The sequence below is a fragment of the Gopherus evgoodei genome, chromosome 5 (genome assembly GCF_007399415.2).
Source record: "Gopherus evgoodei ecotype Sinaloan lineage chromosome 5, rGopEvg1_v1.p, whole genome shotgun sequence".
Classification (NCBI taxonomy): Eukaryota; Metazoa; Chordata; order Testudines; family Testudinidae; genus Gopherus; species Gopherus evgoodei.
The window spans coordinates 37,010,770-37,034,525 of record NC_044326.1 but is presented as its reverse complement, the minus strand read 5'-3'; the positions used below and the strand labels follow the sequence as shown (position 1 = coordinate 37,034,525).

The 23,756-nt window shown below is 43.5% G+C and overlaps 1 protein-coding gene across 1 annotated transcript in view; it reads right to left on the bottom strand.

Annotated features, from left to right (window-relative positions):
• The window catches only part of STIM2 (stromal interaction molecule 2), a 146,661-nt gene that overhangs the window by 17,706 nt on the left and 105,199 nt on the right, over nt 1-23,756 (bottom strand). The window contains exons 3-5 of the mRNA XM_030564274.1: nt 21,953-22,067; nt 6,374-6,485; nt 5,513-5,628 (exon numbers count right to left, since the gene is read on the bottom strand). Of these exons, the coding sequence (XP_030420134.1) occupies nt 5,513-5,628; nt 6,374-6,485; nt 21,953-22,067 (343 nt within the window). The remainder of the gene's footprint in view (nt 1-5,512; nt 5,629-6,373; nt 6,486-21,952; nt 22,068-23,756) is intronic.

Sequence of the window (23,756 nt, the reverse complement as noted above, 5' to 3'; positions counted from 1 at the left end):
GCAGCTAAGCAAGGCTTGTTGCTTTGCTACCCAGAGCTGCAGGGCCCCTGCAGAGTACACCTTGCATTCGCCAAGGCTCTTTCTGCTTCGGGGCTGGCGCCCGCTGGCCATCATATCAGGATCGTGGTCCTGAGCATAAAATCTGCGCATATGGGATGACACGGATGCGTGTCCGGACGGCCATGGAGGTACTAAAAGAAGGCACGGGCCGAGTCTCTGACTCACTCGGACCTTGCCCAACTCGGCACCGGGGACCGGCATCGGGAGGCGTATCGGTACCTGGAACGAGATCCAGACCCGCAACCAGAACGGTGTCAGGAGGTCGACCGAGATCTCGAGGCTCGGAGAAGAGCTACAGGAGTCAAGGTACCTGCCCCGGTGCCAGATGTCGGAACGGTGCCGATAGCGGGTCGGCGAACGGGATACCGACCGGTGCAGCGAGTGACCAGTACCGAGGAAAACAGCACCGGGACTGCCAGTGGTGTCCGGCGTGCCGACAGGACTTGGAGTGTCTGCGGGACCGTGATCATGAACGGTGCCGCTCTGCTGTGCTGACAGGGGACAGTCCCCTGAAGAGACCGTATTACCCGTACCGGCGGTGCCCGGGTCAGGCAGCACTGACTCTGTCATGGCACTGAGAGCCCTCGCCGTTGGTAACATCTCCGGCGTGAAGGGAACAGCAGGCTCAACCACAGTGCGTACTGGGGAGCTGTCAGGCACCGGATTCGACGGCCCTCGTGGGACCGGGATCCACGGTACCGAGGTCATCAGAGCTTCGGTAGGTGCCGGTGCCGGGCGAATCGAGTTAGATAAGCTGTCTGGCTGCGGTGCCGTCAGCACTGAAGCAGCGGGAGTAATACGCTCAACCACGGCGCGTGCCGGGGAGCCGTCGGGCACCGGATTCGATAGCCCTTGTGGGACTGGAATCGACGGTGCCGATGTTGTCGGTGCCTCAGAGGCTTCGGTGCCGGGCAATCCGACATAGACTAGCCCTCTGGCTGCGGTGCCGTTGGCATGGAAGCAGCCGGAGCAGGAGCTCAACCACGGCGCGTGCCGGGGAGCCGTCAGGCACCGGATTCTACGGCCCTTGCGGGACCGGGATCGACGGTGCCGACGTCATCGGTGCCGCAGCAGGTGTCGGTGCCGGGCGCTCCGACTTAGACTAGCCCTCTGGCTGCGGTGCCGTTGGCACGGAAGCAGCCGGAGCCTTAGCTCGACCACGGCGCGTGCCGGGGAGCCGCCAGGCACCGGATCCTACGGCCCTTGTGGGACCGGAATCGACGGAGCCGACGTCATTGGTGCCGCAGCAGGTGCCGGTGCCGGGCGATCCGACTTAGACGAGCCCTCTGGCTGCGGTGCCGCTGGCACGGAAGCAGCAGGAGCAATACGCTCAACCACGGCGCGTGCCGGGGAGCCGTCAGGCACCGGATTCTACGGCCCTTGTGGGACCGGGATCGACGGTGACGACGTCATCGGTGCCGTAGCAGGTGTCGGCGCCGGGCGATCCGACTTAGACGAGCTCTCTGGCTGCGGTGCCGCTGGCACGGAAGCAGCAGGAGCAGTAGCTCAACCACGGCGCGCGCCGGGGAGCCGTCAGGCACCGGATTCTACGGCCCTCGTGGGCCCGGGATCGACGGTGCCGACGTCGTCGGTGCCGGGCGAGCCATCTTAGACGAGCTGTCTAGCTGTGGTGCAGCTGGCACAGAAGCAGCAGGGGCAGTAAGCTCTACCACGGCGCGAGCCGGGGAGCTGCCAGGCACCGGATTCCATGGTTCTGGGGGACTGGAATCGACGGTGCCGAAGTCATCGGTGCCTCTGCAGGTGACGGTGCCGGATAACGCAACTTAGGCGAGCTCTCTGTCTGCGATGCAGGTGGCACGGAAGTAGCGGGAGCAGGGGGCTCAACCACGGCGCGTGCTGGGGAGCCGCCAGGCACCAGCAGGAATCGTAGACTCTCTCGACCTCGGAAGAAGGGAGCGGTGCCGAGTCGACATCGGTGCCGGCGACGGTCGGTGCCGAAAGGCCTTGGTGGTACCGGCGGGGTCCGGTGCCGAGGAGGCGCTTCTGCCCGCCGCTTGAACATCGCTCGGTGCCCAAGGTGGAGGGGTAAGTGAAAGTCCCGCACCTTTTTGTTCTCGGCTTAAAAGCCTTGCAAATGGGGCACTTATCTGTCAAGTGTGACTTCAAACAGGAGTCATGTAGATCTCTCTTCGGCCGCGGCTTCTGGCAAGCCGGGCCCCTTTTAAAACCCGGTGAGCCATGCATGGCTCCGGCACTGGGCTCATGGAAGGGGCTACTTCCTGAACCCCGCTAACTAAACTAACCATGTTAGCCAAGAAACACGTATAACATACAAATATATATATAAAAGTGTTATAACTGCATAATTATATACGAGAAAACGAGTAGCTAGGGAAGTGGAGGTCAGCTAAGCCGCGCTCCACTGTTCCAACGACCGACACGGGCGGTAAGAAGGAACTGAGGAGCGGGTGGGCCGGCAGGAGTATATATGGAGCGCCATGGTGGCGCCACTCTAGGGGGCGACCTGCCGGCCCACTGAGTTGCTAGGGTAAAAGTTTTCCGACGAATGTGCACGCGCGGCGCGTACACCTAACTGGAATGGATATGAGCAATCACTCGAAGAAGAACTGGGTGCAGCTGCTTATCAGCATTCCAAAGGAGGAAGTTAATAAAGCAGCAGCCTGGGACGGCCAATCATCTGTTCTTTCAGCCATGCTTAGGAGGAAAGACAGGCATCTAGTTTTCATGTGCAGCCTCTTGTCTCAGTTAATGCACCCAAGACTTTTAAGTGCAGATCAGCAGCTTGCCAGTTTGATGGCAAGAAATTAAATTTCACTTGCCCAAACTGAGTTTTGCTGCTTGACAACACCAAGAATTTTCCTTATCTGGTTGGATCCTGGGCTTGTCAAGTCAGATGTGTGTGTGTGTGTGTGTAAAATATTTTAGATTAGATTTTACAATACCGTTTAAATAATTATGCATGGCATTTCTAATTTGCACAGTCGTGGTACTGTGAAGGAAGGACAGATATAACTGCACACGTGGAGACTTCACAATGTCTCAACAGGTACCCAAGATTCGCACATGAATCAATATGAATGATCTTCTCTAACACAGAGGTTCTCACACTGTGGTCCGCGAGCTCTACTCAGGTGGTCTGCAGATAGTTCCCTCTAAGGGCTGGTCTACACTATGGGGGGAAATCGATCTTAGATACGCAACTTCAGCTACATGAATAACGTAGCTGAAGTCGAATATCTAAGATCGGATTACTCACTCGTCCTCACCGCGCGGGATTGATGTCCGCAGCTCCCCCTGTCGATTCCGCAACTCCGTTGGGGTTGGTGGAGTTCTGGAATCGATATAAGCGCACTCAGGGATTGATATATCACGTCTAGATGAGACACGATACATCGATCCCCGAGCAATCGATTTTAACCAGCCGATACAGCGGGTAGTCTAAGGTGCAAGCCTGAGTGGCCACACACAAGGGAATAAATGGCTTGGCTCCACTAATTAGGTGCCTGGACCCTGGATAAGATGCACATGTAAGGTGAGGTGGTGGCCTTGGGGGGAATAAGGAGTAGGTGGGAGGGGGTAGTAGGATGAGAAGAGGGGTTTAGGGAGGAATTTGGATGTGCAGGGCTGCAACTGCCAAAGTAAAAGAGGTGACTTTCCCCAGCTCCAGGTCTGCGGCTGCCGGGGAGAGATGGCCCTTCTTCCCAGCCTCAGCTCTGTGGCTGCTGTGGCGGGGGTAAGACCCACTCCACCCTCTTTCCCAGGCCCAGCTTGGGAGCTGCCATAGTGGGGGAGAGACTCCCACTCCTTCGCAGCCCAAGGGCTGCCATGATGGGGGAGAGAGGGCACTTCCATCACATTAGAAAGGTGAAACTACTGATATTAAAATGAGTTGTGTGCTTTTTTTGTAGAACAAAAAAAACGTTAATTATGATTACTTTTTTTAAAATACAGCACTTTACAATAGTTCGCTAACAGTACAAATAACATTTGCAAAGTTCACTAATTGGTCCGCCGAGACCCTCAGCAATTTCAAAGTGATCCGTGGGAACAAAAAAAACATTTGTGAAACACTGCTAACACAAACTGGTTCTAGATAGCACCTAGCAGATGAGCTTTCCTAGAGGACATTATCCTTCAGAACTGCAGTATCCTCCTCAAACAGCATATATGAAATGATAGGCCTCACTAGTCAATCCACTAAAGTTTGTACATGTTTCAGAGCAAGAAATGATGTGGTAAGTTTAAAAAGATCATTTGTTAACCAGATGGAACAAAAACAAGATTACAGAAAGGTGGGACTCACGCTATTGAGGAGATATTTCTGTACAAATAAAAGAGTTTTGCAATAAATGTTGCACTGGAAGTTAATGTTCCATCTAATCTCACTTTCAATAATACGACTGCAGGAGTCATTTATCCATATGCAGTTCTGACATGTTCATCTGGACCAATGTGCATATATTATCAAGTATTTCAGAAAGTGTTCTGCGACCCATGAATCAATAGACAACACTAAAATAAGTGATTACAGAAGCCCAAGACCAAGTCATACTTCAGGTTCCAAGTAATTGTCTCAAACTGAGGTCAACGAAATGCCCGGTAAAGAAAATAATCTTGGATACTATCATGAAGGCCAAAATGAAACTGATTTTTATACTATTTTTTTTCCTATACAAAAGGAATTTGAAAATGGATAAGAAGTCAATAATGCTTCTTTTTAAATGAGACATGTTACCAGAAATCTATTGCATGAACTCCTTTCTTAACAATTTTTCTAGGAGCAGCCTGAAGTTTTGTGAAGCAAAGGGTATAAGCTACATTTTAACAAACATGTAATGTTTCTATTAACCCAAAATACTAACTTTTTAAAAAAACTTCCCAGACTTGTGGCTTTGTGCTGCATCCATTATCCTATTTGACAATTTAATAGAGCCTACACTGCGGAACATCTAAGAGTTTGGTCTTGTCTAGGAAAAGTGTTTGGTTTTAAGTCAAGCTTAGCTAATGCGCATTAGCTAAGCCCAACTTAAATTAATTTTTTTCCTAGGGTAAATTCAGGGTAACAGGTTTAACTTAACTTTAATCATACTGGTTAAATTAAGCAAAATATTACCCAGTTTCCGAACCAGGAAAATCATCAAGTTAAGGTTGGGCTTAACTAGCACATTAACCAAAACCCAACAAAATCAAAGATTCAGAGCACATTAGGTCAGCACAAAAAATATTTCAAGAATTTACTAGACTATTGGGTGACACACTAAAATTAGTACTTTATACTACTATACAAAGAAGGACAGTTAGATTGCCTATTCTTAAGTCTTCATTGTCTTAGTTGATGTCCCACAACTGCAAGCCGAACAACAACCCAATATACTGAGCAAGTGGAGTGAGGTATAATCTCAGTCTAAGAGCAAAAAATTGGTGTTTGAATTCTTAGAGCTACAAGTTAGAAAAACTAGATAATACTAACGTGCGAGAGGTCCAAATAAAACAACATCCAATGCCTTCAGCTGAAGTTTCTGTCTGTGGCTCCGTTCAATGATTTTCAGATGAGAGATCATAAAAGCAGGTTCATTTACTGCTATCCTGTTCATAATAAATCAAATGTAATTCTCACACATGTTCATGTAAGATATACACAGAACTATACTGTAGAAGAATTACTGTGGTATGTTAATCTATTTGCAATTTATACGGATAATATTTACACAGTTAACATGAGTTATATCTCTTGCTATCTCTATTGCTAATAATTTATGACTTATGTTATCAAAAGCATTACACTATGTAGTAATGGTTTTCTGCAACCACCACTAACTAAATCCATTTTGTAGAAGTTAACTGCAACGGCTTATGTGCAGCCTGATGGCATCAAGTCCCCTAACATACTTAACACTTGTAAAAATCCAACAGTTAATATTGAAGGGAAAAGTCTGCAAAGTCTTTTCGTGTCCACACTGGTGATGTGTTTCTACTAAGCTGAATACATGTGTATTTTTTTTCAACAGAAATTAGCTACCACAAAGCTAAGTGATTGCTACTGAAACACCTTGGTAGCAAATTATTTTTAAAAGGAAGAAAGTAATGAAACTGAGGTAGGGAACACTGGCTGGAGACAAATGACTTTCAGGAATATTTTGGCAGAAGAAAATTGAGATTCTGGTTCCCTCGCCTTTCAGAATTGCAGGCCTACATCAGTTCTCTTATACCTGAGCACAGCCTGCCAGTATTAAATTTAGATAATTATCCTGCACAGACAAGCTAGAGAAAATGCTGTCCAATAGAAAAATATAATAAGGTTTTTTAAACTAATCCAGAAGAGAAGGTTCACCTGGGAAGTGTTGTTCCTTTGACACTACTGTCTTTAAAATTCTTCTCATACTGGGGCAATTCAACAAATTCTACCAGCCACTGAAGAGTCTCCTCTTGAGTCCAGTTGTGAACTGCAAGACAAAAGATAGTCTATCACAGATATTTGATTTTCAGAAATACAAAAAAATAATCAGTATCACAGCTAAAAATAAAACAGATCGTAGATGGCATGTTATACAGCCAGCATAAACAAGTTCACCTGGGTGGAACCACAGATAAATAAGTATTCACATGTACTAACAAAAGTTGTTTCTGGCAGTTTGTCTTTTTCATTATATGCTCTTTAGAGACAAAGTTTAAACAAGTTGAAAGCAAACAAGTGTTTAACCAACATCAAAAATTCCATAGTATAATTTAGAATTATTTTTTAAAATCAGGGCAGCATCTTGTGACCTATTTTAAGTGCTCTCAGCACCAATTCTACTGTCCTTCATACCCTTACAGCGCTGAACATATGCCAGCAGATGCAGTAACACGTAAGGTAATGTGTCAAGATCTTAGCCCGTGGTCCAGTCAGACCCCTTTTTTCTGACATCTTCATACAAACTCATACCATTTAAACACAGAAATTGTGTTTGGGTGAGGGTTGGGGGTGGAGTTGGAGTATAAAAAGAAAATATGAGGGGCAGAAATGATGTATGATGGGTGGGTGGGTTTTAACTATTTCTTTATTTAGAAATTAACAGGTTTAAAAATTCTAGCCACTTAAGTATCAGAAACAACACAATAATCATTATAACAATGAGCTTTTGTTTACAGAAACACTATACAGTAATATACTCATCAGATCTCTTTACTGAAGAAGGTGATACTATGTTACAGAATGAGCATCTTTACCCTACCTGTGACAGGTCGGGTATTAAATTGAGTGAAATGTTGATTAAGATGTTATTAGATTGAATGCAACCTCTGATTATGCATATTTAACAATCCATATGTTGACCCAATGATAATATTCAAAAAACTGGACAGATTTATTTGTTTTTTTGCAGGTGAATTTACATTGTCTGAGTGCTGAACAAAAGTAGTAGTGAGGTGGTTTTTTTTACCCACGAAATAAATATGCCCAAATAAATCTTTTAGTCTTTAAGGTGCCACTGGACTCCTCCTTGTTTTTGTGAATACAGACTAACATGGCTACCCCCCGATACTGAACACATGGGGTACAATTAAAAAATACCAAAAACAACCATCACCTTTCAAATGTTCCTAGGACACCTTGTGTTATGTCAAATTATTTTTCTTACTAAGGAGGTTATTGAAGTGAATGTCAACAACAGAAGCTTAAAAAAATAATTTCCCCCTTATATTTATTTGCAATGGCTGCTACTACTACTATTGAAACTGGCAGCTAGCAGTGTCCATGACCCTGGTAATTGCAGAGGTCTCAGCACACAAGGAAACACTGTCTGGAGCTTTTCGTTTAGGTAAAACTGTTGCCTCAGCCCAGGGCAGAGCTTTAGGCACTGTATACCACTGCTAGCCAGTTCTGCAACTTGTAAGGCTATACACGATAAATGCCTATCTCCTCCAATGTGCTTGCAAAGTTTATCAAGACTCTCTGTGCTTTGGAGCAAATCACCAAGTAGTGGCCTCCCTTTGTACATACATAACTTTGCATGCACAAACACCCGCAGGCTTTTCAAGCACTACCACCTGGGCATGGAACTGCTAGATCATTACCTGTATGTATTTCTCCATGCAACTGTATCTGGATAAGGAAAGGCTAGATTAAGATCCCTTTGAAAATTTGACACTAACGGTGCATTCTCAATAGTGAAGCTTGACAAGGACCCTTTACAAAAAATTGCAGTGAAGATTGCAAATGCTTTCCACTTGTAAACTGCAGACACACTTGTGTGCAAACACAACAGAATGTTTTATGTGGAGATATACCTATCTCACAGAACTGGAAGGGACCCCAAAAGATCATCGAGTCCAGCCCCCTGCCTTCACTAGCAGGACCAAGTATTGATTTTTGCCTCAGATCCCTAAGCAGCCCTCTCAAGGATTGAACTCACAACCCTGGATTTAGCAGGCCAATGCTCAAACCAATGCATCCGAAGAAGTGGGTATTTACCCATGAAAACTCATGCTCCAATACATCTGTTAGTCTATAAGGTGCCACAGGACTCTTTGCTGCTTTTACAGATCCAGACTAACACGGCTACCCCTCTGATACTATCCATTTCAGATTGTTTAGCACGGTATAATTAACATATGAGCTGAAGTTCTGGGATTCCTACAGATTTATTATTTACATTTAGTATATCAATGAAAATCCAGTTTAAGCGTTACCAGATAGTTTCATGGGTGTTTTTAAACTGTTTCAGTTTTACTCTACACTGTTTCCAATGTCACTAATTAGCTTTAAAAATAAACAGCTTTCAAGCACTAATAGTCCCCCAAACCTAAACTGGGTACGATGTCATTTCTGTAATGACTGATTCTTCCTGTGCCTCCAGATTACAAACCCTTTAATCTTCTAGGCACTGATCTGCCAGTATTCAGCATCCTGTAATAATTAATCTTCACCAGTTTTGTCCTTTTCCTCTTAAACTATAAATTGTGATACGGCAAGACCAGAGGTGAAAGTAGTAAGCCAATCCAGTATGGTGTATCAGCAAGAGCTGGTATGCTGTGCTGAACCGGCTTCCCCAGGCTGGTGATTTAAAGGGCCCAGGGTACCCTGCAGCGGCTGGAGCCCAGGGCCCTTTAAATCGCCTCCCAAGCCCTTCTCAGCCCCGCTGCCGGAGCCCCAAGGTAGCGGCAGCAGGGCTCTAGATGCCACTATCCTGCGGCTCCAGCAGCAGTACTCGGGCAGCACTTTAAAAGGCCCGGGGCTCCCCGCAGCTGCCAGAGCCCCGGGCCCTTTAAAGCACTGCCCAAGCCAGGCTGCCGGAGACTGGGATAGCAGGATAGGGCTCCATTGGCAATTTAAAGGGCCTGGAGCTCTGCTGCGGTAGTGGTGGCCAGAGCCCCGGGTCCTTGAAATTGCTCCTGAGTCCCGGGGCTCCCAGCCACCTCTGGAGCTGGTAGCTCCAGCGATGATTTAGAAGCCCTGAGGCTCTCAGCCACAGCCAGAACCCCAGGGCCTTTAAATCTTGATTTAAAGCTCCCACATCTCTTCTGGTTGAGGCCACACCTCTTCCTGTTGAGCTATACCCCTGCTCAGGACTCTGGCGTACCGGTAAGTCCTTTAACTTACTTTGACCCCTGGGCAAGACCCACTTACATCCCTGAGACCTTTTATAATGAAATGACAAAAGTCTGCTTATTGCAAGGAATTAGAATGCAGTGCTTGTTAAAATCCATGACAATACATTTTGTAATGGATAACTGGAAGAATCTCAATTTACAGAAATCTCTAGTAAACCCTGTTCTATGCACGAAAGTCAAACATAGGAAGAGCTGCCAAAAAATAAAAAAAAGTTCTTTGATCTTATGATTAAAAATAAGATGACCTTCAGGCTACATCACCACTCAATAAGGACAATGAACTCTAAGAGATGTAGGAGCTGTTTCCTGTTGGAATGCTTGACGGAACACGAAGACATTTTTTAAGTATTGTATTATCTACAAATCTCATCTGAACGGCCTGAACTCTGATCCAGAGAAATAGTATTTTAATGTATTTTTGAAGAATGCAACAATTCGCGACTAATAGAAGTGTGGGACTGGAAGGGACCTCTGTAGGTCATCTAGTCAAATCTCTTGCACACCACGCAAGACTAAGTAATAACTAGACCATTCTGACAGGTGTTTGCCCAACCTGTTCTCAAAAGCCTTCAGTGACAGACATTCCATATCCTCTTGAGGCAATTTGTTCCAGTGCTTAACTACCCTGACAGTTAGGAAGTTTTTCTTAATTCCCAAGCTAACCCTCCCTTGCTGCAATTTAAGTCCATTGATTCTTGTCTGATCCATAGAGATTAAAACAATTTTTCACCCTCTTCCTTGTAACAACCTTTTATGTACTTGCAAAACTTATCAGAGCCATCCCTTGGGTACAACAACTCAGGGCGACTGCTCTGAGCTCCATGCTTTGGGGGGCCCCGCGGGCCAGGGTGATTGGCTGGATCCAGATAACTATAGATCAAATTTGAAGGGCCCCTAGTACACATTCCAAAACATCTTTGAACTTCTGGGAGTTATATCATTTATATATATTCCAGTATGCTTTTTCCATTCATAGCCTGGACCAACCAAACTGTAACATACCTAAAAGTCTCAACAGTAATTTCCTATGATGGGTCTCACACATTCTCAAATCTGCTCTCCTTTTCAGTCCTAATGAATGGCCAAAAATCATTACTATTTAACAAATGAGATATACATAACAGTTACTGACTGTCAAGGTAACTATTGATATCAACACCCAACATGGAGTGATGTTCCTTTTGTAGGAAATCAAGCAGGGAAATCTCACTGTAGGGCAGGTACACTTACAGTGAGGGTTCTACTCAATTAGGAAATCTGTGACTCATTTCCCAGCAATAGCGCAGGCAGCTGCACAAGTATCACCAATAGCATAACCACTTGTGTAAACCAAGAGCAGACACTTTTTACCACTGTGTCATCTAAGCAGCATTTACACTATTGGTAGTACCGGAGCTACTGCATCTTTGCCAGAAAACAAGGAAGAAATTTCCCAGTGCAAATCTATCCTGATACTTACATTATCTCTGCTGTATCACAGGTGTGGTTATTTTCTTGTCCTTGCTGGCCTTGAGATCTTGAAGATTTCAAAAAAATATAATCTTTAAAAGCTTTAAACAAGTTTTAAAAAGCATGCATTTTCTGAAATACTTCTGAGACTGCAAGCCAAACTCAATCAGTTTAAGACTTTATCAAATCATAACTGGGCAGATTGCTCTGACCATTAATAGCAGCACTCCGAACTCTGCACTGGCTGCTAAAATACTTCAGGGTATAAAACTGTTTGACCCTGAAAAGTGCTTTTGTAACATGGCATTGTGGGGTTTAATATTCATTGTGTCTAACTGACTTCCGGTCAAATTTGCAAGTGAAGAGATTGTTTCTTAAATGTCATCCCTACAAGTTCAACATGGGCTCAGAGCCAGAGTTCTTTCCATCTCACCCATCACCACCAGAAAGGAAGGCTCAGCAGGCCGAATCATCCACTGAAGGCACCTGTGCAACCCCATGGTCTTCTGTGAGCTTGTACCATTATAGCTGAGTATAATGTGGCCTGCAAAACAGTGACTGGGTGCCAGATGGAAAGCACCAAGCATGACTTTCAGAGCCCAGTTTGAGTTTACAGGGCTAGCAGTTACGAAAAAAATCTCATATCTGTAAACTGAACATATTATGATATGCCAATCAATGAGTCAGTAAACATCCATTTTTAAACAGTCACTCAGATTAGAAGTTCCCTTTAAGATATCGGATACCATCTATATCCTGGAACTCAGCTACTTCACAGACCACTGTCATGCCCCATCCTCCTACACCCAGTCATGGAATCATCAGCTGGGATGCTCCCATAGCTAAAGTCCTGAATGCAGCTGAAGAAAACTCAGCACAGGGCACTTCTGCCTTAGAACTTCCTCACTCACAGATAAGAACAGATGTGTGACCCAAGAATCTCATGATGCCCACTGGCAGAGGGCACAGGGGACATAAGATTTCAGGGATCCCTTAGGTTCACCAAAAGTGGTCATGTAAGGTGTCTATGAAAGCCTGTATCACAATGGTCATCATAATTATTGCAAAAATATATATGTACATAACATGTAGGAGTTATGTACATACACTGAAAATTATGTTCTTAAAGTCTTGTAGCTAAAGGCAAGTCAGAGGCAGCGAGCATTGAGAAAGACTTTTCCAGACAGAAGGTGGGAGACATTTATACATCCGTTGACCATTGTGTATCTTACTATTTGCATATTGAGTCATATGCTAATAAAGAAATTTTGAGAGTGCTACCAGAAAAAACAAAACCAGCAAGAGCCATGCTATTTACAAATAAAGACAATGAATCTTTGCGGGTATGGAGGTACACTGGGGATTCTTCAGTCCGGGAAGACAAACTGCCAGTGGGCTTGATCTTATGAAAGGAGGAGCTTTTCCCAATGTTTTAAACCAGGGTGGCTAAGAACTTGGGGTCAGCTATCCTGTACAAGACAGGGAAGTGTCTTGTGAGTTAAGTTTAGGCTCTATAATAGTGGTTTTCAACCTCTTTCATTTTGTGGGCCCCTAAAAATTTTCAAATAAAGGTGCAGATCCTTTTGGAAATCTTAGGCATTCTGCAGACTGTCCAGGGATCCACAGACCACAGGTTGAAAATGACTGCTCTAGAAAGAATGTGATAATTTTGTTTTTTATATAACCGTTTTCAATATGCTTGCTTACTTATCAAAGAACAGAGATTTCAAATGACAGTAAACTTATTCTTGTTTTCACTACAAATCTAAATGCTGTGTGTTAAGCAGAGTGGTAATCTTGAGCTGAATCTAGTAAGCTAGTGTGTACTATCCCCTTGGGAGTAGGGATCAGAGTTTTGAGAGTGTTCAATGGACCAGAGGCTTGGCACTCCAGAGGGACGTTTGGAGGACTCGGATTTGGCCACCAACCAATGTCCATCTGAAAAAATATCAAAGCTGGAACAGAACATACCTAACCCCTGTTGTTAGCACATGACATCAGCGTTCATTAGTCTGTATTGTCTGCCTCTGGGTCCCCAGGAGAAATATAAGTGGGAAGGGGTTGCTCTGGACATCGAAAGCCCTACATTGTTTGGGAGCTGCCCATCTGAGAGATCACCATTCTTGCAGTGTGAAACTGCCACCACTGGGATCAGCAGAGGGGCTTATGATAGAGCTTTCTCATCTTTAAAATGGAGGGAGCTGCTGAGTGGCTTTGTTTGTGGTTGCCCTACTTTTTGGAATTCACCCTCCCTCTTGCTTTGAACTAGCACAAATTTAGGTTACTGTCAGAGATCAAGACCCCACTGTGGTAGTCATTTGTCTTTAGTTATCTCCCAGGCACCACTTCTTTTCTTTTCTTTTCTTTTTTTGTTGGAGTGGAGGAAAACCTTTGAAAGTTGGCTCTGGTGGTGGATGAGGTATTTTTAGTGGGTATTTGTGGCAATTTTAACTCCACCCTACATACTATATGGAGCCTGGGCTACCAGTACACCCTTCTCAATGCTAACTGGGTTACATTTTTCTTGTTACATTTCAGGAAACAAGTGCTTATGTACATTTTCAAAAATTTCACTAATCTAACACTCTGAGCAGGGATTCTCAACCTTTTCGTTGAAGGTCCCCCAAAACTCCACAGCCCACCTGTGCCAAAATAACTGGTTTTTTGCATACAAAAATCTAGGGCTTGCATTAGGGGGAGCAAGCAGGGCCCCATGCCAAAGGAGCCCCTGCAAAGTTACATTGCTCAGGCTTTGGCTTCAGCCACAGGTGGCGGGGCTCAGAGCCCTGGGCTTCAGCCCCATTCGGTGGGGCTTTGGCTTTCTGTCCTAGGCCTCAGCAAGTCTAGTGCTGGTCCTGATGGGCGGACCCCCTGAAACCTGCTCGTGGTGCCCCCCCCCACTCCCCAGGGGGCCCTGGACCCCAGTTAAGAACCACTGCTCTGAGGACAAGTACATTAATAACAACAAATCTTACAAATAAATCAATACATTATGAATTCTTCTCGCTTCAAAAATTCTCTCAGTAATAAATTCCACTTACAAATTGAGTTAGGCCTGTAGATCAGACAATATCTTGTTGATCCAAGGGGAGGAAAGTAATTTCTGTTGAGCGGTGCTTTACTGAAAAATCCCTTACGGTAGCCCCTTGCCATTAAATCAGGAACTCCAAGCTCTCTTTGCCTGTTCGGAAGGACTCTAAAGTGAGAAAAGACTAGATCTTTTCATCACCCTGGTGGGTCTCAAAATGCATTCTGTGAAGTTAGTTTGCCCACATTAGTGCCAACCCCAATCTGAAAGGGCTCCAGCCACATCTGGGTCTTCAAGTGTCGGCACTTCAGAGATCAGTAGGGACTGCCACACAGAGGTCACTACGCACTTGCTTTATGCACCACAGACTAGACAATCTGACTTGGCAGATGCAGCTTTAAACACAAGGTTCTAGGCACAGAGTCCGCTCATTCAAATCTTCCCACTCCACAGCCTGGAGTGTTGCTATATATAGAGTCTATACATCCAAATCAGAGGACCCAGTGAGCAAAGTACATATACCTATAAATTGCAGTCCCTACCTATAAATAATTGTTGTTCATATAAAACAATCTGAAAGCCTGAATCTCCTGTGGTTTTTAAAACTTTTGGGTACATCACTGACATGTTCTGCAAGTTCTCTTGTTTCAGTTCATAAATAATTTTACGTTAGCTAAGGGAAAAACTCCCTAGTATTCCCTACTGAAACCTAAAGCAGCTCCTCTTACTAGGAAGGAAAAGCTTCAACAGCTGTTTGCCTACATATCATAACAAGCAGTAAACAACAAGTCAGTCCAGAGTGGAGAACATGATCAAAAGAAGACCAGTTTACAGAGAGGGGAGAAATTACCTTGCTACCAAAGTCAAGAACTGAAAAATGATCTATGAAACAAGCATACAGTACTGGTCAACATATAGTGGAAAGGAAAATACTGCCTGAAGAGAGTGATGCAATAAAGATGCTACATTTGAACAATTTAAACAGAGGAAAGTTTAAAGAGTCTGGTTAATTCACCTGGCAGTCTCGTTTTCTTGTGGACAGAAGTTTTCAAAATTATTAAGCTGAATGACATCATTTTTAACATTTGAGTTTCAAAGTTAAGACCAATTTCTAAACAGAAAACCAAGAACAAAATCTTGGGCAGAAAGAAGATAAAAAACACACTCATGGAACATATGAAATAAGAAATGGAGGAATAAGACATTTAGTCAGCATAAACTGACAGACAACTCAGCTTTTAGAAAAGAGAGAAGAATAAATATAGTGAAAAGGCAGAAAACTAAGGTTATAATGAACTAAAAAAAGTCAAGCATGCTGGCTTGGATTTTTTTTTTCTTACTTTTTACAGAGTGGGAAATGGGCCTTGTTTTTATTTAGGATGATGGAGGAAGACTTACAAGAAAAGACTGCTAGCTTCTCAAACCTCCAGGCACTCCTAGGCCTTGTCTAAATGAAGAAAAAGATTCAGTTTTTATTTAAAAAATGTGCTAGGTATAATATTTTAAGTGGCGTTTAGAGGAATGTTAGCACTTAGCACAGACAGGTTTAAAACCTTTTAAAATGTGTTATCAGGCCTCTCTTTCCATCATAATTTCTTTAACCTTACGAAATAAGAAAATTCTCTTTCTGAGTAAAACATTAGAAAGTGGAAATTTTGACTACTTCATTTGTTAACTTTGAAAACAAACAAACAGTCCTTTGGGGATGGGCCCTGCTTTGAGCAGGGGGTTGGACTATATGACCTCCTGAGGTCTTTTCCAACCTTGATATTCTATGATTCTAAGTAATGAGGGAAAAAAAACAATTCATTTCCTATACTATAGATCAACCTTGTACAGTCTAGAAGAAGTCTGCCTTATAGTCACATAAGCCATTTATTAAGGGTTCATGGAATTTACATTCCTTGGATGACCTGGATAAAATCTAATTCCTTTCACAACCTTTAGAATTCTGAAGCATGTCTGACACAAAACAGAAACTGCAACAAAAACCAAGTCAGGTTATAGAGTTATCCATCATGCCAAGAAACTTAAGGCAAGTCACAAAGTAAGTTGCACAACAGGAGCTTATTAATCAGTAAAACCCTGAGGGCTCTATTTACCACAAAATTAATTTTCTGTGGAATCTGTTGGAGACTTTGCAGGGATTACCTGTTTGACACTCGTGACTACTAATCCTACTTCAGTAAATTTCCAAGTTCAGGCTGTAAATAACAGATTTTCCAGTTGGGGCAACACCCCTTTCGTTGAAGAGCCTCAAGCTATACCTTCAAAGATGACATATGGAGTGTGGCACACACACAAGATCAGGTTCATACAACTGAACATGCTTGCATAGCAAACATTTATTAATAAGAGAAAAAGCTTACTGCCCTAGTGACGCCATCGCTGAAACACAAGTCAACATTCTGCTGAGTACACAAGCTCATTCTTGCACCTCATACTGCACCCTAAACTCTTCCTGTAAATTACAGTTTTCACCCAGCACAGAGGGCCAAGTACATCAGAGCATGAGAGGGTAAAAGAAGTGACACATACATGGCTTATCCAGTTCTGTACTGAAAACCAAACAGTGAATGCTGGCTGAAATTCACCTCAGTCTGCATCACCTGCCATAATACTACAGGGACTGCTATTATAGTGTCAGCCTTTACAGACAGTTACCACTCCACAGAAGCTGAAGTTATTCAATTGTTTCCTATTCTAAATGTAGGAAAACAATTCAGTTTTATCATATTGCAGACTGTTCTCCTATATCGTCTACGACAGATACCCTTGTATAGCCTAGAAGAAGTTTCTCTTATGGTCACATTAGCTATTTATTCGGGGTTCATGGAGTTTACCCTCTCCCCCATTTCTTTCTGGGACAAGACACTAAACCAGATGGTGTGAGTATGCAGCAAAAGGAGAATGACACCAGAACCATGTGAAGCCATAAAAATCTGTCCACCTGTGTCTCCCTGAAACTCTGGGCAGAATGCCAGAGAAACATGAACTTTATCTGATATAAGCCATATACGTCACAGGACTTTCAGTAGAATTTACAGAGCATGTTTTCACTTAGCAAGCACTGCCATCGAGAGCACCAGTACAGTGCTGCAATTAGTATATGTTCTAATACCAAGAGCAGGGCCATCCCTAAGGGGGGATGCGGGACCTGGGACATAGGTGCCAAGTTTCTATCTGCTGGGGAGTGCTTCCCCTGGCTCCGCCCAGGCTCCACCCCCATTCCACCCCTTCTCCCAAGGCCCTACCCCGCCTCACCTCTTCCCCACCTGGTTCTGCCCCTCCCCCGATCACACTGAGCCCTTGCTCTTCTCCCCTCCCCCACAGTGCCTCTAGATGCAGCAAAACAGCTGATCAGTGGTAGGCATTGTGGGGGAGGTGCTGATCAGCAGGCAGGAGGCACTGGGGAGAGAGGAGGCTCTTCTTTGCCCCCCCCCACTCATTGCCTCACCTCCCCATCTGCCTCCTCACAAAGCGCAGGGCCCCCCAAGCACGGAGCCCAGGATGATTGCGCCAATTTGCCATACTCTAGGGATGGCTCTGACCAAGAGCAACGAAAATGACAGAAAAGGGAGCTGAATGGAGTAACAATTTACTTTAAGTGATCCTGATGTTTCATATATTCAATGGCTTAATATTACAAAAGATGTTCAGTTCCCTCTTCCCAAGAATGGAGTTTGAAATATTGTATCAGTTCTGTCTGGAATGGAATTCAGTGTCATGTAATGCATCCTTAGCAATGTTTGGCTTGTGTGCGTTTCCACTGTCTGGATATTTAAAACCCAAGACCGCCATCGATCAAGAATGTGAAAGGCAACCAAAGCATCTCTCTGGTATGTCATTTATTCCCAGTTGCTGCAAGAACATTTGCTGTCCAATGCCAGTCCAAAGCAAGGGAGCCTATCACAAATCATGACATATAACCAGCCCTCCTATTTAACCTCTAAAAAAAGCTCTACTACTAATATTGCCAGACTTGAAGTAATCTTTGTGTATCAAGAAAGGAGAGAAGAAATCTAATGAGGGTAGATTACAACTGCTGCAATTTCTTATAGTTAGGAATGAAGCCCAATGCCCTGAGGGAACAAAAACTGTTACAGAATGCAGCAGGTTGCCTGCTCACCAGCATAGATTACCAGAAACACATCACCCTAATTCATTACTCATTGCACTTGGCTCCCCATTAAGCAGGGTCTAGTTCAAGGCTGCTGTACTGATTTTCAGAGACCTGCTTGGTACTGGAGCTAGCTACCTAAGCCTACTACTGGCCAATGTCAAATTTCAAATTCCTGAGCACGTTCATAAAGAAGCCAGCCAAAGGCCAATTACAAGCTCATCAATTGAAGCTAATGTTCTAGACCTGGAATAATCTGGATTCAGACCAGGATAAGGAATTGAAACCACTTTAGTGGCACTGATGGATGATCTCCTCCTGCCAGTGGATAGAGGGCAGACATTCATTCTCTTCCTCCTGGACTCCTTGCAGCTTTCACCTGAGAGAAATGGCAAAAGTCCAGGGTAATGTGCTAAAATGGTATGAGCCCCTCCTGGAGGGCCACATCCAACTCCCAAGGATGAGAAACTGCACCTCTACCTCAAGATCCCTCAACTCTAGAATCCCACAAGGATAAATTTTTTCACCAGTCCTATTCAACATCTACATGCAGCTGCTAGGGGAACTGATTAGACATGAATTCAAGTGCCAACATACATAAATGACACAAAGCTCTGCTTATCCTTCACCACACCACTATTACTAAGACAGCTCAATGCCTGCATGAGACCAGCTCATCGCTGAACAGCAGCTGGCTGAAGCTGAACCAGAATAAGAGAGAGAATGATGGTGGGCAAAGCATTTTGAGAAATTTGCCTCCATTATATGATCTCCTTTGGTTGAAGGTACCACCTATGTTTGATTAATCTGGTCAGTGGTTTAGGAGTAGTCGTGGATTCCTTGTTGATACAAAGCTCTCACACAACAATATCTGCAAGTAACACTTGCCATTATCTCTGGTTGGCTTGCAGACTCCATCACACCCTTGCCAATCATGGCCTCACCTTGGTTATTCACACCTTTGCATTGCTGAAGTATGGCAGGGAAGTGACAACAGACCTGCGTATGAAGCCTTCTGCACTAAGGAAATTCCCAACTAATACAGAATACTCAAGTGCACCTCCTCAGCACCGTGGGCTACCACGAACACATCAGACCTGTCCTCCTCTCTCTACAATGGCTTCCCATAGGATATAGAATCAAGTTAAAGGTCCCAGTCTTTATCTTCAAGGCTCTCCATTGCCTGGGTTGGGATACCTAAAGCTCTGGGATGAAGACCATGGTAGACAACTTTGTTCCTCTGACACTAGAGAATTCTCTACAATAAGGGGAAATCCCATCTGTGCAGGACAGAGAACTTTCTTGGGGCCTGGTTTGAGACTGTGAGATGAAGTCTCCTGGAAACTGAGGACTATCACAAACCTCTTCACTCCAAATGCATTTCTTTGACCTTGTCTTCTCCAACATAAATACACAGCAACATGTATATTTAAAAAAAAAAAAAAATTCCAAAGCCCTATCAAAACAAGAGAAGCAAACCTCTCTTCCATTTAGCTTCCCACTAACAACCCTCTAAATACAGTAGCATCTTCTCATTTTATATAAAACCAGATGGTCTTGATTGAAATAGATATATATTCATATTTTATTTTCAAATCAAGATCATCTGGTTTATTGCACCAAAAAGTGTGTGCTGTTCTTGATGCTGTCCTTGTAGTGTTTTCTGGGACAGCCTGATTCGGTGTCTTTGTGCCAATTCTCCATATAAATTTTTTCAAGGGAGTTGATACTCAGGCATCTAATAATGTATCCAACCCAACATATCTGGGCTTTTATCAGCATGGCCTTGATATGCTTATGGCATTTGACTTTTGAAGAACCTCCAGGTTGGTAAATTTGTCCTGCCAGCGGATCCCTATAATGGCACTCAGACACTGCATATGGAAGGCCTCTAACTGTTTGATATGCCATTTGTATGGTGTCCAGGTCTCACAGCAATAGAGGAGGGATGTGATCCCAAAAGAATTATAAAGTCTTATTTTTGTTGAGAGGGTTATGTTGTGGGATTTCAGGACTTTCTTACATAACTTTCCTAATAACTGAGCAGCTTTCTGTATCCTGTTCGTGATCTCTTTGTCAAGAGGTTCATCATGGGAGATGGTGCTGCCAAGATAGGTAAAAACTGTCAACTTGCTTTAGTTAGTTTCCACTAATGGATATGCTCTGGGATATGACAGAGTGGTAAAGATGACTGGTGCAACACTATAGTTTTTTCCAGGCTGATTGTGAGGCCAAACAATTTTGATGCTTCACCGAAGTAATCTACAATGCACTGGAGATCTCCCGCTGTGTGTGCTAGGAGGGCACAATCATCTGCAAAGAGTGTTTCTCTTAGCAGTAGTTCTGTTACTTTTGGTTTTGCTTTAAGCCTTGTAAGATTGAAGACTGAGCTGTTGTGTCTGTATCTCATGTACATGCCTCTGTTGAGCCCATCTGTAGCATGGTTGAGAACTTGGGTGACTAATAGGTTGAAAAGTACAGGGGCAAGGACACAGCCTTGTTTTACTCCATTTGAAATGGGAAAGAAGTCAGTGAGATCTCCATTAATAAGTACCTGACCTTGCATCCCCTCATGAAATAAACGAATGATCTTTACCAGTTTTGGTGGGCAACCAAGTTTGCTGAGGATCATCCATAATCCTTCTCTACTGATTGTATCAAACGCTTTTGTCAGATAGATGAAAACACTGAATAGATTCAGGTTTTGTTTGATACATTTTTCTTGTATTTGCCGGATACTGAAAATCATGTCTATGGTGCTACCACCAGGTCTGAATACGCACTGAGTCTCAAGCAGATAGGCTTCTGAAACAGATGAAATCAGTCGGTTCAAAAGGACGTGAGCAAAGATTTTTCCAGTGACAAATAGAAGAGAGATCCCATGGTAGTTATCACAGGCCATTTTGCTGCCTTTATTTCTAAATAAAGGAATAATTGTGGCATCTTTGAAGTCTTGTGGCATTTCTTCACTGTCCCAGATGTTAGCAAGCATCTTCTGGAGTGTAACCATCACTTTTTGGACACGCAGATTTATATATTTCTGCCGGTTTTCCATCTCTGCCTGAGGACTTGCCTGAGCTCAAACTGAATGCCTTTTCCATTTCTTCAAGTGAGGGTAGTGAGTCAAGATGGTGCAAACTAGGCATTTGAGGTCTCTTATTAATAGCACTTGTTTCAATTGAGGATGGTCCGTTAAGTAGTTGGCTGAAATGTTAAACCCATATCTGTTCCAGTAAGGGTGGCAATACCATAACTTGCTACCCTTTCTTCTGCACTGCTGCTGGTGGCGGCTCTGCCTTCAGAGCTGGGCTCCTGGCCAGCAGACACCACTCTCCAGCTGCCCAGCTCTGAAGGCAGCTCTGCCAGCAGCAGTGAAGTAGTAAAGGTAGCAATACCGCAACCCCCCTTCCTCACCTTATAATAAACTTGCCAACCCCCCATTACTCCTTTTTGGGTCAGGACTCCTACAGTTACAAGACTGAAATTTCAGATTTAAATAGCTGAAATCCTGAAATTTATGATTTTTTAAATCCCATGATTGTGAAATTGACCAAAATGGACCATAAATTTGATAGGGCCCTAATTACGTGTCATTTAATGCCAATAGTTGCACTGCATTTATCTCAATATCACCTTTACTTCAAGCAAGCCTGGATTTAGTACTGGGCCACCTGAAGAAACCATGACATGGATCTGGAAATGGTATATTTCCTGACTCCTACCTTCAGAGGTTTTCCAGCGTTTCCACAGATCCTCAATGGTGATATGTTTGTCTTCTCTGTGCAGATGACTGTGTTTATTGGAAGCATCTTTATATTTCATGTCTTCTCTGATAAACTGAGGAAGAAAAGAACGTTTGATTAAATTTTAATAGTAAACAAACCTACTTCTTAACAGGGAAACTGGAAGTAGATTAGTAGAGATGCTTTTTGCATCTGCCCTGTACAAATGGCACAATTTAGTTAAGCCTCTAAAGTAGTTAACCTACACAATTAATTCAACACTCTTATAAATTTTGAATTGGAATGTAATAAACCCTGGGACAACAATGTTGCGCTTGTGAGGCTATTAGTCAAATTGATGTGTGTGGTTAACGTACTCCAAAGATTAACAGCTAGTCATCACAAACAAGTTGCATCTCATGTTTTTATATTCTATGGGCATTCACCTGTCTGAAGTCAAGCCCACAAGATAGGGTTTGAAAGTGTGTCAGTGCTTTATAAATCAGCAGTTATTTGTTCACCTTGAATCCCACTATACCAGTTAAATGAAACTAATAGTTAGCTTTCTCCCTCCCCTCAAAGACTTAGGACTAGACACCAAAAGATCATGTTCTGCCTCATTAAATCTAGTTGTTAACATACAATTCATTTTCAGCACTGAGTTTAGTTTATTGTGATGCATGATCAAGAGAATGGTTATATTCCACACACAAATAGTACACAGTAAACTTACAATTGGCAATAATGTACGGGAAGCCTTTGGCAAAATCCTAACGTGAATGTTAATGAGCACATAAAAATTGTTAAAAAGTGGGATCCTATGTATTGGTGTATTCTGCTCATTTATATATATCACAGTCAATTAGTTTAATACTTCAAAGTCACTAGTAATTAGGTACTAAAAACATTTACCAGACATGCACAACCAAGAAAAATTAAGGTGAGGGTTGTTGTGATAATTTGGCCTACAAGTTTACCCTAATTGTAGGCTCAATTGTAAAAAGTATATGAAAGTTCATAAAACATTACAATAAGCGATAATAATGCTGGTGGGAACATGTATGAAAGAGATAGAAAAATAAATTAGTCAAAACAAGGAGAGCCAAGTTAATATGATTCAAGGACTATGTTAAAATCATGCTTGGTAAAAACAGATGATGTGAAATCTGAAATTAATGAGCCAAATTGCTGTGTTGGATATTAGGTCTAATTGGTGCAAAAACAATGCAGAGACGGGCTATTCCAACCATTGTTCTCTTAATGGGTCCTTAAAGAAAGACTGGGGGGGGGGGAGAAGGGAGGAGAGAACAATGGGGAAGAACAGACAGAGGCTACTGAAGCAAGCTTCACCATCACGGCTGTCACCACCACTATATCCTGGGAGCCCGGGCCTTCGGAATCCTGAAAGATGCCCTGGCCAGAGAGAGGTATCCAGATGACATCGGGACCCCTACCCACAAGGGTAGTCTTATTTTTTGTCAGGGTCCAAAGTTCTTGGTCAAGGTACAGTTAAGGTCCAGAATCCAGAGAAATAATTAAAAAAAGATATTAAGTAAATAAAAAAGATTTCAAGGTCTGTTCAAAAGCACATAACAGTACAGATTTGGCATGCGGTCTGCCTATTGACTACCAGATCCAGCTGAATCCCAATCAGCAGCTATTGTGAAACGGGATCAGACTTTAACATCAGCAGCTATAACAACAGCTCTAGCCCATCTCAAATAACTTCTCTTTTCCACAAAAGAGGAGCTATTATTTTTTATATCATCCAGGACTGTCAAACAAAGGGGATTGTCCTGAAAAC